This window comes from Neopelma chrysocephalum, unplaced genomic scaffold (assembly GCF_003984885.1).
Source record: "Neopelma chrysocephalum unplaced genomic scaffold, ASM398488v2 Primary Assembly neopelma1_23, whole genome shotgun sequence".
NCBI lineage: Eukaryota > Metazoa > Chordata > Aves > Passeriformes > Pipridae > Neopelma > Neopelma chrysocephalum.
In genome coordinates this window covers 4,483,332-4,496,911 of record NW_020897691.1, presented here as the reverse complement: position 1 = coordinate 4,496,911, position 13,580 = coordinate 4,483,332, and the positions used below count along the sequence as shown (strand labels likewise).

Here is a 13,580-nt window from a genome sequence, read left to right as displayed (position 1 = left end):
TATCCAGATTGTCAGTTACATAATACTGGGAGACAAATCACTGAGAATGATGCTTTGTGGCTAAATCCATAAAATTCGTGCCAATAATATGACTTTCCTCTCTAATGCTTCAGCAAGAATCCATTTTTATATATCGCACTACATTGGCTCTGTCAAAACAGAAACAACCCAAAAAGAAATCCTACCTAAATAAATGAGCCTGTTAACAGCTAGAACAGTCAGCCTCTGTAACCTTTGTGCAAACTCAGGCTCAGTGGCTTGGATAGGATTTTCTTGGCTCATTCTCCGCTGCATCATCATGTTGAATTCCTCACTTGCTAGTGAGCGCATTTTCATCAGCAGAGCATCAGACTGAGCAAGCGAAAACTTCCTTGAGCCTTTAAGGAGAGAAGGATGAACAGAATTCTACTAAAAACGTACAAAAACTCAATCACTCAGCAACTACTTTCATCCAAAGAGTTCACATCATTTAAGGAATCAAAACATTTGAAATACATTAATATTAAAGGCTACATAAGTGTCATTGGGTGCCTGTCTTGGTTTTAGTTTTTAAAGCTATTTAAAAATATATACAATTCAAGAAGTAGGACCCCTGGTGGCCTAGTGGTTAGCATGCGGGACTCTCACCACTGCAACCCAGGTTCGAATCCCAGTCCCCCGGGCAGATGGAGCTCGTTAGCCCTGTAAGGCCATCCATCTAAGAGAAGGTCACTCTAAACAAACCTACGTCCTGAGGACCTCACTGCCATTGTCCAAGCTTGCTTGGCCCCGGCAGATGAACCTTAGGATTAAAGGGTGGGCTCAGTTCAGCGCAGGCTGTGTCTCACCTAAAAAATCCATTGCGCAGGCTGGAAAGGTAAAAGACCTTTCCCAAAATCTTCGTTCGCGAAGACTGGCCATTATTACAATTCAAGAAGTGATACCATGAAATGAGATAGTCTCAAGATCAGCTTTATTGTACAACTTCCATATTTTTGTGTAAAACAGATTAAAAACATTACTTTTATCCCTCTTTTTACTGTATAGCTACAATGAAGAATTAAAAATTAGTGATAAACAAAATATTGCATATTGGGAAACACAATTGATGAGTCAGATATATCAACAGCTTAACAAACGCATTTGGTACCATACCTATTACCACTAATAGAAGTAAAATTTTAAGCTAAGAATATTTCTTAATTCTCTTGAAATGAACTGGCAGGCCTTGACTGTACTTCCTTATTTTGAAATAACTATTTCTATTTATCTTTAGTGTCTTACCAGATTCACTAATATAAAAATACTTTTACTATCTTTACCAGGTTGATAGAGAGGGCTTTCAAAAGCTGGCAATTAAGAGAAACATTCCCATAGTGAACAGAAGATAAGCATTTGCCAGGTTTTTAAATTATATCTTCTATGAAGACTTTAATGTAGCCTCATTTATATGAAACATACAAAACTCAATTTCCAGCTAGAAGACTACAAAACCTTTACACAATGACTGACAAGCCATCAAATACAGAGAAAGTATTACTGCTACAGCTAGAACTGACAAAGGTTTTACAAACACAACCACAGTGGCATTTCCAACTATAAATTTAGAGTGGCAGGTATTTATTTCAGGATGGTCACTACTTACAAGTTGAGCAACAAAGCAGTCCCCACATCACAGCTGTGTTAGTTACATGGACTAGCTTGATTTTAGCATTACCTTACTGTGAGGTTGGTTATTGAAATCACCATGAATTACTTGAAAAACATCTTTTCTAAGCAACTTGTGAATGTAAGAGAATCCCAAAAGAAGGTAATATCATCATGAACTAATGAATCATCAACTAATCAACTAATCATCAACTAATACACACAAAAGAAAGTACAAGAATGCTACACTTCTGCTACTCACCTGCAATACCTTTACGCTTTTGAAACATTGTACGATGTGGTGCAGAAGGTGATGGGGCTGAACTGGCCTGCTCCTGAGCATCTTGGTTTGCTGTGGTTTTTATTAATTCAATGGCTGCTTGAAGAACTCTTAACTGCAGAACAATTGCCATATCTATAAAGAGGAGCATACAAAGCATACATGACATGCTTAACACATCCTTCAACTATTTTTACCAGATGTTTAACAAGTAAAAGAACACCAAAAGTGTCAAGAGCTGTAAGATTCTTGATTTCACAGAAGTCACCTCACTCTTCCACACGTACAGACACTACACAATTGAGTTCTCATGGAAAAGCCATTGAATTTGATTACTCCAAAACAAGCTAAACGAAACTGTACATAACATTTCCATTTAAATATCCACAACGAACTTTTGCAATTACTGTTTTTTCAGATTAGCGGGATATACAGTTCTTTATCACAATGCAGGCTCCTGAAGAAAACTATTACTTTGAGAATCACTTAGAAGAGAAAGAAGATCCATCACCAGAAAATTCCCCCTTTTCCCTCAGCAGAAATAGGAATTTAAACAAAAGTCAGTGGGGAAGTAGTCCCATGATCCGAAAAATAAGAAGATAACTTACTTTGCATCCTTGCATTTTTACTATTTTGAAGATGACCCAGCAGCACCATGAGGTCTTCAATAACACGAAAATATTGAGAACCTGAGGAACTGCAGGCATGAATTGCAACTGCTACCAGCAGCTGTTGTATATCACATGCAAGTAACTTGTAGTCATTCAAGGGAATGCTGCAAACAAAGTTTTAGTTACCAGAAACATGACAGTTCTAGTAGATTGTAACTTATAACAAGACCCATTATTATTCCCCTTGCTACTTCCACCAACCATACCTATTAGTATGTTGTACTTCATATAAAAATGTTGCTACTGAAGACTAGAACATTATAATCCAAGATATTTCTTTAGTGTTAACTTTGGCAGATTGGATGCCTGCAAATTTGAGACATTCTAACAAGAGTGTAACACAGTTTTATTGGAAAAGCAATGACATATTATCAGATTTCTAAGTTAAAGAACAAATCTAAAATCCTGTATTTTTCAAAAAATATATCAGTATATAATTTTGTAACTATGATGAACTAAAACTACATCAGAGTAAAAAGGAAACTTTCCCATTTCTTCTAGATACTAGCTAATGAAATAAAATAAAAAAACCATCTCTCCTGCATAACCTTTCTTAAAGTACAGAATCTTTGTAACTAATAAAGTAATTTAAGTTACTCAAAATCTCAAATATTAAATCACAGGCAGTACAGTAGAGACTTTTCTGCAGTTTTGATATTGGCTATAGATACAGTAGAATGCTACTATCTCCTGTTTGGTTTTATTAAGAAAAGCATCCAAGGTGCAGACAGTGGGACAAACTTGCATCTTAAAATGTAATTTCACTTGACAGTTTAAGATATGGAAAGAACATTCTATATTCTGTTGTTTGAAGTGAATATCTAAACATTAACTTACAGGTATAATTAAAGCTGAAAACCTCAAACCCTTATTTTGTATATTCTCGGACAATTTTAGCAACTAGAACAAATTCAAGACAGTAATTTCATGCTAGCCTTAAGGTTGTGCCTAGACTATTTGATAGGAATGGATGCAATACTCACTTTGTTTCCAGTCCATTGAGAGCAGCCAGCGTATTACACAACACATAGAGCAAACCATTATCAAGCAGTAGGTCTGCAACTTTTGAGCAGGAATTTATGATTTGCAGCAGGAGACAGAAGCAGTTATGTAGCAAAACGTTATCATAGAGAGAATTCTCTATAAGACCCAGAACAGGAATGACACACCATTTTTGAAACAGTCCAACATTCTTGACATCTTCCAGATCAAATCTATTAACAGAAATATATGTGAGCGACATCCTAAAAATAACAATCTGATAAATGCAACTAATATATGCAACTGGAATACCACTCTATGCCGGTATTTTGGCAAAGGTGTAGATGGTAATTTCCTACATTTAACTGCCATAACAATGCCTGTCTACTAAAGAAAATAAGAACAAAATAAACACCTTGAAGAGCCACAAAGAAATGATGTGCCTAAAAAGTATATCTGAAGTTTTGACTAACTACCAACTGTCTACAATATAGATTTCATGAAAATAACAGGGATTTTAATCAGTGTAGAAAAATGATGCATCACTTTTCCAATAACAAGTATTACAACTGGCACAGAATTATCCAAAAAATAAATACAGCTTGTCATCAGTATAATAATATACTGACTGACAGCAGGTTTGATATCCTGTATCCATTACTGCTGAAGTTTAATTAAGTTTGGCAGCTTCTGGCTTATTACAATTGTAGAATTAAAAGCCGTGCTTCTGACCTTATCTTACTTGTGGACTAAGAAATTGCATTACTGTTTTTTCATATATATATATATATAAAATAAGGTTATCAGCCCACCACACAACTATTATGCACAATCCTAAAAACCTGAGACATTAGAACTATCTTTCCAGCCCCATAATAAATCCTGAAGAAGTAACAGTTCTCTGCTTTGGGGCAAGTTAAGGAGCCATATTTAAATCTTGCAGCTAAACAAGAATAATTTTTGAAGAGTGAAGATCAAGTCAAGAGGGAGAAGTAATTTAGCTACAAATCCTACAGAGGCAGCTATTGAGAAGGAGCTTTTTGTAAGATTTTTGCACTGATTATACTTACACATGTGCTCCCTGTACCATCATTAAGTGGTCAGACTAATTCTAAAAAAATATCATTTACTTATATAATTGTCTCCTTAAAGGTAATCTCCTTTCCTGTCAATATGAGGTGGCTTTTTAGTTCATGGAAATGGTGTATCTCTGGGATTTTCCCTAAAAGAAACAGGGATTTAAATTCAGGGCCAAGCCAAGGGAGCAGCTGGGGCATCAAGCTTTTTGCTTTATCACCTACCAAAATCTAATAGCAGAAGTCTCATGACTACTACTTAAAAATTTGAAGGATATAAATCAGTTTCATGTAGGATCACAAACAACAGGAAGAGTTAAGCTGGTTTCAGGCATCTGAAGTGCTAAGGCCTCTGAGGCACTCGGAAAGTCTGAGTGTTTACAAGATCCCATCTAACAGCATTCATCAGATGAAGTTGCTTGCAGTTTAAGGGCCATACAATAGTCCTAAGAATTTTAATACATTTAAGTGTTAAAGCTACAAGCAAAACATTTCAAAACTGTTTTGAAGGAACTTCTTTTATGGTTGCTGACCAGCCAAGTGCACTGCTTGTAGTTCACATATTGCTACAGGACATAAAAACACAGTATTACTTACTCTTCATCCAAGCCAACAGAGCGGCCAAAAAGCATTTCCAAAAAGCACTCTACAACTTCCTGAGTCCCCTGATGAAGATAGAGCTGGTTGGCTAGCAAGGAGAAGCCACGATTCTTTAAGAATTTCTCCTTCTGCTCCCTCCTTGCTCTGTTGAAATATGCATCCAATAACTAAAAAATAAATGCATAATTATGGTGTAGGATTTAAACATTTAATATAACTGCCCTGAAAGTTAATTTGTTGTCTGTGATTTGAACAGTTACAATCCTTGTTACAATCGACATCTTATATTTTTGATCTGAAGACTCCTAGGTTTTTAGTTAAGTTTGAGGGAGATGAAATCACACACATAACAGTTAGCAGACGCATATATAAATACACTCAAACTTTTTATATTTGTTAAATCTTGCACTTTGCTGTGCATGCAAGTGCATGCATGACTTTTTTGTTCTTAATAAAGCCATATAATCTCACTCTTTTTTAAATTAAAATACAAATCTATTCAAAGTTCTACATAATGTCATCATGCAGGAACACTGTCCTTCTCAATATTACAAAAATCTCTGAAAACATTTTGAAGCCTCAGGTCCATTTTCAGTCAGCCATGTTAGAAGTAAAAACTTAGCTTGCACTTTAATTTAATGTAGTGCATCGTGTGTTTTGTGTTGAAGAGACAGTCACTGACTTTCTGCATTGTTCCTTCCATTTATATTGTTAATGCCATCATAAGCTCTCAGGGCCTCTGTCTTACATTATAGACTATATTTATCTATTCAAAGATTCTACATTTGCGTTTGCTTTTTTGGGGTTTTTTAAATCTATGGGGTAGAAACATATCTTAAAACTCAGAGGTAAACATAGAAAACTGAAGAAAGCTGAATAAAAATATTAACGAAACTTCATGTTTCCAAATGCAAGTTCACATCTTTTTAGCAGAAAACATTTTATATGGGCCTACTTTAATGACTCCTTGTTGTATGAGAGGAGATGGGTGGTTCACCAGAACTATAAGATAATCAGGTTGGATAAGTTTGTCCATCACATCTTCTAGCATGATATCCGGTAAGATTAGGAGCACTCCACGCAAGAGATCATACAATCCACAACAGATAAGAACAAGATAGTCTTCTGTACACCTGAAAACAGCAGAATATGTTTTACCACTGATTATTGTCTACAGCAGAAAAGATTAAAAAATTGCATAATTGCTAGCAATTCTTGGGGGACAGGAGGAAGAAGAAATTTGGAAGAGACATCATTTCTGCAATACTCCTACTACCAATCTTCATTAACACTTATTTTTAGATGGCAGATGACAAAAAGGATAATCTGACCAGAACTACTTGCTTGAGTTTTTGTGAGGTACCATAAAGTTCCCACTTCTACTGTACATAACAAAAATCCTGATTTTTAAAATTTGCTATGTAAATAATGCAAAAATTGAAACAACACAACATTCTATGGACTAAAAGCTTAATAAATTTGTGTATGACAGTGTATGAAAAAATTCCCTTAATTTTTAGGCTTCAAATTTTTATAGAATAGTAACCGAGAGCAAGAACAGTGAAATTAAAGCTCATATACTATGCAACTCTTAATTTATTATTTTATGTGCTTACTGGTCATCAGGGCTTTCAGATGGTTTTAGGGTATCCTCATTAGCTGAAGAAAAAGCAAGACTGTCCCAGTCTTCACGAAGTACATTCTTGTCAGCAAAGCTTGGCCAGCGAGCAATTGCTGATGATGCTCCAAGAACAGAAAATGCTAAGCCCAACCCTGCAAAATTACTCTGGCCCTTCTGAAATGAAGGCAGTCCTTTTAGATTGTCTGGACGACGTAGCAATGGCTCAGTTGCACCACCACCACCACCACCTTCATTGCATTTCAGGTCTGCATCTGCTTCTTTACTCTCAAATGCATTTTCAGATAACTCTACTTCTTTTGCAATATCTTCAAATGTTTCGGCAGATGTTAGCTCTGAGTCACAAACTGTTTTTGCAGACTCACAACTGCTAAGAAGCTCTTCCTGTACTCTCCTTATGGTTTCAGAACTTTCTACAAAACCAGTTCTATCCTGAAGATCAATATAGTCATGCTCCCCAATAAGCAGCAGGTCATCAGTGCTCCTTCCCATTCTTTCAGTTAGTAGTTTTCGGTGAACTTGAGGCGAGGAAGTAGGCGATGCTGGTAAGCTTTTAGAAAGCCTTCTAGGTGCCTGAGAGCTTATTTTCTGCTGAACACTAGGCTTGGAAGTGTTCCCTAGAAAAATAAGGATATCTTTAGCATTCCTTTCACATTAGAAGCAAACTTTTCTCTCAATATTAGACTCCTCATACATTTAGAACTGTGGTGATCTAAGAATTTTATTTGCAAAACTGACAACACCTGACATAGCTCAGATTTGGTAAATCAAGTAAACTACTATGGAGCCATATATTTAGCAAGTCACAAATCTGAAAGAAGCATAAAATGCAAAATAATTTTTGACAATATATTGGGTTTTCTGGATTTAAATCATGATCCTCTCAACTAACCTTCATCAGGAATTTGTATAGAATCACTGAGAATGGAGGGCACATCTGTAGGTTGTGTAGACCAGACTCCTTGCTCAAAGCAGGGTCAAATAATACAGGTTGTTCTATTTGGAGCTTTGTGTAAGAGGTCCAATCTACCAACATGTTTTAGTGGACATTGAAATACTATTCACCAACCCATTTGCACTACATATACTTCAAGTTTACAATCAATAACTGCATATTTTATTTAATAGTGCTTCCTTTTAAGTGCACATTTTGACCTGAAACGGTCAAACTTTCAGAGCACACTACACATGTCTTTCATAACTAAGTTTTAAGAGGGAAAGCAGACTGTATACCAGATTGGTAGAAGCAGTCTTCTGTTATTCTAGGAAAAGGAGACTTTGCTTATTCAGAAGTATTTTGAAAACTATGCACCAGTTAGTACTAATGCAATGATGATGCATCAGGAATATATGTTTTATGAGAATATATATATAAAACAAATATGTGAATATATATACATACATGCATACATACATGTGCCAACATAACCAGACCAAGCTGGCCTTCAGACAATAGAAAATATTTATAAAGCTGCACCTTACACAGCTGCAACAGTCTTACAGTCAACCTTTCACACACATTAGCAGGTAGTGCAACAAACTTCAAACCCACATACAGGTAGCAGGTTATCCAACGAGCTTCCAATTTAAAATATTTTATAGAATTATAGAATGTTAAGAGGTTGCAATGGACCTTATGGCTCAGCTAGTCCAACCCTCCCCTGTCATGAGCAGGGACACCTCCCACTAGACGAGGTTGCTCAAAGCCTTGTCCAACCTGGCTTTGAACACTGCCAGGATTGGAGCATCCACAACCTCTCTGGGCAACCTGACAGTAAAACATTTCTTCCTAATATCTAACCTAAATTTCCCCTCTCAGTTTGTACCCATTACTCCCTATCCTACCACTAATACAGTTCCAGACAAAAATATAAATTTGTATAATTTATAAATTTATATAAATAAATTTAGAAATTCAAATTCAGAACTACAATACTCAAATATCCATTTTCACACACACAAAAAAAATGTTGAGTATTTCTCTAGTACACCTGAATAATCTCTATTCAAGAACAACAATTTGTACTACCTATATAAAAAGAGTATTCTGTTTAGAAGAATGAGAAGTCATATATTATCCATATGGGAAAAGGACTAATTCCAAACGCAATTTAGTACTGTGATCTGTTCTTTACATCACTGCTTTTCTAAAGAGACACATGAATAAACATTGTTTCAAATGAAGTAGTTGAAGACTCAATTTCCTTTTCCAAAGCAAAGTAGCAACAAGACATCAACTGTAAAAGGTATTACACTGTAATAGAAGATAACTGAATCACACATGATGTGAAATATATAGCAGTTAATTTGGAGATCAGTCTAACTGTCCATTCCTATTTTGTATATATTGGTGAACTTGGACTATGAATTTTTATTTTGAATTTATTTCTCATTGTCAATAAGCTTAAATAAAGGCTTAAACAGAAGTGGCGTTTCAGCTTTTGTTTTTGAGATGATATTTGTTGATTGCCTATGCAAATCTATAAAGAGTATGATTAAAACTCTAATTCAATAATAATGCAAAAAACATCCCACTGACAGGACACCAACTGAAAAAAAAGTTACCAGCTTGAATAAATAACTTCACAGTATTTCAGTATCTATAGCAGAGGAATTCAAAACTGATGAAAGCAGTTATCTTTACAGACCTCAGCCTGTTTAGCATGCTATCTGAAACTGTTCCCAGAAAATGATTTGATTTTAATTTATATAACCAAGGTATCTTGTTGTTCTTTATAAGATATACTTTCCCATCCTCTATCATGTAGGAACAGTTTCTATACCTACAGTAGAACTAAATGGTAATACTTTAATACCATATCTAGACAGATAAGAATTATGCACAAATAAAGAAAAGTATCAGCTTAACGCTTTCTGCCCAGATAAGATAGCTGCTTATGGCTCACTACTTCAACTGCTGCCTGGCTAAGGCATTCTCAGGCATCTTTAGCAGGTCTGTTCAACAAACGAGATGGTTCAGCTTATCTGGTCCACTTCACTGCCTGAGCCATCAATGTGGCAATTTGTCTCAACTTAAGAATGAAGAGCAGTTTAGGTAGCATGTTCAGTTCCATCCTTCCTACTCTGCTGTTCAGGCATCAAGCTCCAAGGGACAGGGGGAGCTCTGTAAGAGATACCTGTGGGAAAGTTACACTTTCAGGCACTCATTTGCCAAAAGATTGTGTCTTAACATCCTTTTTTTTCCAGCATTATTTTACCTCCCAGTGGTAAAGCTGTAAATCCAGTTGGAGATGTAATCACAAATGCAGAATTGTCTACTGATTTCCCACCACTGCTGGAATTTCTCAGGTACCTGAGTGATTCAACTTTCTCCTGGAAAATTTTGCCATCTAGAAAGAAAAGGGAAAAAGTTAAATAAAAGTGTTTTATGTTTGCATTGTTGACAAATTAGACTCGTAGTAGTCAGATTACATTTTGAGCGGATCACTGGAGGCTAATGAGAAGTGCTCAAGTGCAAGTAAGCTAGAAAAAGCACTTGAACACCATTTTTTGGTTTAGTGATCCAACTTTAAAATTTTAGAACAATGAAAATATGATGTACTAAAGCAATTACATTTATAGACAGTCCTTGCAGGCATACAAGTAGTGATAACTGACTTTTTGTCATGTCAAAAACAAGTGACTGTTCTCAAACAGCCTAGTAAGGCTCCAAGTATCAAAAAGTGCATTCTACTCTTACTCAGAATTTTACACTAGTTGGTATTAGAGGACAGATACAGATAAATACAACTGTGCTGTCTTTGAAACCGATTACTAAACCTGGAGGTACGCAGGAATCTGCAAAAGGAGAAAATATTTCAAAATTGGATGATGCTTTCCATGTTCACATAAATTTTGGCTATGGTTGCACAATGCTAATATTAAAGCATGAACTGTTCATAATTTCTCATTTTTAAAAAGAGCAAGAAAGAGGTTTTTAAAGCTCATATCAGTCATTTTGCCAACATGATCATCCAGTACAGATATATTAAAGAAGCTGTTGTTCTAGGTCTGCATCCCTCAAAGCCCATAAAGTACTGCCAGTAACTATCAGTAAGAACTGATAGTGCCTGCCCATGATGTCTTGCAGTGCAACTGATCAATTACTAAAAATTCTCCTCAGAACTTTTTTTCCCCAAGAATTCCATAACAGTAAATAAGAAAGTAGCAATTGAGACAAGATTATATGCACATATTTCTGAAAAGTTTCATTTACAAGCAAGCTAGATGCTGTTCCCCAAGTTCACCCAAGACAAGTGTGTCTGCACAGGCAGCTAACATTATGCATTCCATTTAGCAGCACCAAACTTTAAAGAAAGTTAATGGCATAACCACAGAGATATTACCTATGGCTGTAGACAGAAGAAAGCTCTCCAAGTAAGCCAAGCAAACAAAGTCTGAGCTCTCTCAGAAAAGTAAAAGTAGTTTACAGTATTAAGTCCCAAGAATTCAATAATTTTTTAATATATCATTACTAAAATACAGCAAAGAGATTTTTTTAGATATTTATGACCAGATTTTTATCTTATTGCTTACTACTAGCTAAACGTGACATTTTACCTATGTGCAGGGAAAAGTAGAAGTTGGTAGGATTGTGACAAACGTATGTATTAGTGGGAGGGTGAACTGCTAAGAGGAAATTGAAGACCAGTGTCAGCAATTCCAGGTCTGGGGGAGAACCAAGCACTTCTTCAATTATTTTCACAAATGACCTGCAAACCTCCCGAGGCAGGGATGCAAGGTGCCCTTCTTTATGCTCCTAGAAAGGAAGAGCAGTACAACTATAAGTTACTTGTATTTTTAATTTGACAGCAATTGTCTTTTTTTTTAAGTTGTCATGCTGTAGTAAAACAGATAAGAAAAGAAGCTCAACTAATAAATTTGTATTCTTTAATTTGAGAGGACCTACTGTACCTACTCAATGTTATCCAAATCCAGCCCACTCAAAATCCATACAGAAACAAGGTATTGCAAATGTTATGCAAGTTGATTTTTGGAAAACTAAAATGTTCAGCATACTATAGTAATCTGTGTTGAAATCCTGGAGCCCTAGGACATGAATCACCATTGAAAATGTAGGTTATTGTCATTGTATTACATATCTTTAGAGAAATTAATAGTTGCCAATACCAACATTTCAAACATTAAAAACTTTCTGAACAGTGCCACACTGGGTCTTCTGTATTTCCACTTCAATAGCCATTTTTATAAAACATACACATTTGAGATTTCATTGATAATTGCATTTATAATTTCTGCTTGATCAAGCATTCTATAGTTTGATGCTGGCTAGCTGAAAAAAGAAAAAAATCTATTAAAAGAATATGGATTTTAGAACCAGACTTAAAGAAACTTGTGGGAAATCCCACTGTAAGGTGAGCATAGTGATTAACTTATTCCCAACTTCTCTAATTTCCATCTCCTTTTTTGTACCCAAGCACCTTAACTGAGACTGCTGCAGGAAAAGACTAAATTAAGCTAATTGAAGTGATTTTTTCCAAAGGGAATGGTTTATATAATTTCATCTTCCATTCCATCAGACCCCCAAAACTGCCTAATTGTTGTTGTCCAATTTGAGAAGTTTTTTTTAAGCAAGATACTAATTTTCCCCAATGTGCAGAAAAGACAGGAAATACTATGAAACATTCTGTATCTAGGCATTGTTGATGTAAAATGATACAGTTCCTTACTGGGTCTAGAAGCACAGAGGACAGTCTACTGAAGTAGCTTTTTCTACTGCATTTAGTCTCTTCTCTACCCTCCCCAAATTAAAATGAGTATTTGCCAAGCACAAAGTAGGATTTTAGAGTGAAAGTACCTGCAGAACCTGACAAGTTAACAGGAAGTGATGTACCACTTGAGCTTTCAATAGCTGCTTAATGTTAAACATCTGTTGGTGATGGTTAGCTCTGATAAGGATTTCTAGAGCTGCTAACAGAGTTTCCCAAACACCTTGCTGAAAAACAAAAAGCCAGAAACATCACTTCAAAAATACATTTGTGAGTCTACACACTGTGAAAAAAACCTCAAAAAACAAAAAACACAGTGAAGTCAAGTTAGTTTTGCACCTAATGGCCCATCTTCACGAACGAAGATTTGGGGAAAGGTCTTTTACCTTTCCAGCCTGCGCAATGGATTTTTTAGGTGAGACACAGCCTGCGCTGAACTGAGCCCACCCTTTAATCCTAAGGTTCATCTGCTGGGGCCAAGCAAGCTTGGACAATGGCAGTGAGGTCCTCAGGACGTAGGTTTGTTTAGAGTGTCCTTCTCATAGATGGATGGCCACACAGGGCTCACGACCTCCATCAGGCCAGGAGACCGGGGACTCGAACCCGTGGTCGCAGCAGTGAAAGTCCTGCACGCTAACCACTAGGCCACCAGGGGTCTCAGTTTTGCACCTAAGATGATGACTAAATGACTACAAATGGTAAGTCAGAACTAGAAACTATCAGAAAAGTTATGTTCATACAAAACTAAGTTTATTTTAATGACTAAGCTACCACCAAAAAAACCTTCAACTTCTTGTCTAAAATTAGTTTTGTATGTTCTTTGCTATCTTAACACTGGATGGTTATTTTCAATAGTTTAACTCCAAAAGAAAGCAGGTCTTTCTTAGTTTTAGCAATTTCTCCACAAAAAAATTCATCAGTTCAACTAACAAGTCATATGCATATATCACATTTACAGACTTTAATATATAAGGCTAC

The 13,580-nt window shown here is 35.9% G+C and overlaps 1 protein-coding gene across 6 annotated transcripts in view; it reads right to left on the bottom strand.

Annotated features, from left to right (window-relative positions):
- The window catches only part of LYST (lysosomal trafficking regulator), an 89,721-nt gene that overhangs the window by 25,220 nt on the left and 50,921 nt on the right, over positions 1 to 13,580 (bottom strand). For all 6 annotated transcript variants that reach the window (XM_027684932.1, XM_027684924.1, XM_027684916.1 and 3 more), the window contains 10 exons: positions 12,692 to 12,829; positions 11,434 to 11,632; positions 10,092 to 10,223; positions 6,854 to 7,490; positions 6,190 to 6,370; positions 5,232 to 5,401; positions 3,561 to 3,791; positions 2,515 to 2,681; positions 1,889 to 2,041; positions 186 to 377 (listed from right to left, as the gene is read on the bottom strand). In XM_027684932.1, coding sequence (XP_027540733.1) covers positions 186 to 377; positions 1,889 to 2,041; positions 2,515 to 2,681; positions 3,561 to 3,791; positions 5,232 to 5,401; positions 6,190 to 6,370; positions 6,854 to 7,490; positions 10,092 to 10,223; positions 11,434 to 11,632; positions 12,692 to 12,829 — 2,200 coding nt within the window. The remainder of the gene's footprint in view (positions 1 to 185; positions 378 to 1,888; positions 2,042 to 2,514; positions 2,682 to 3,560; positions 3,792 to 5,231; positions 5,402 to 6,189; positions 6,371 to 6,853; positions 7,491 to 10,091; positions 10,224 to 11,433; positions 11,633 to 12,691; positions 12,830 to 13,580) is intronic.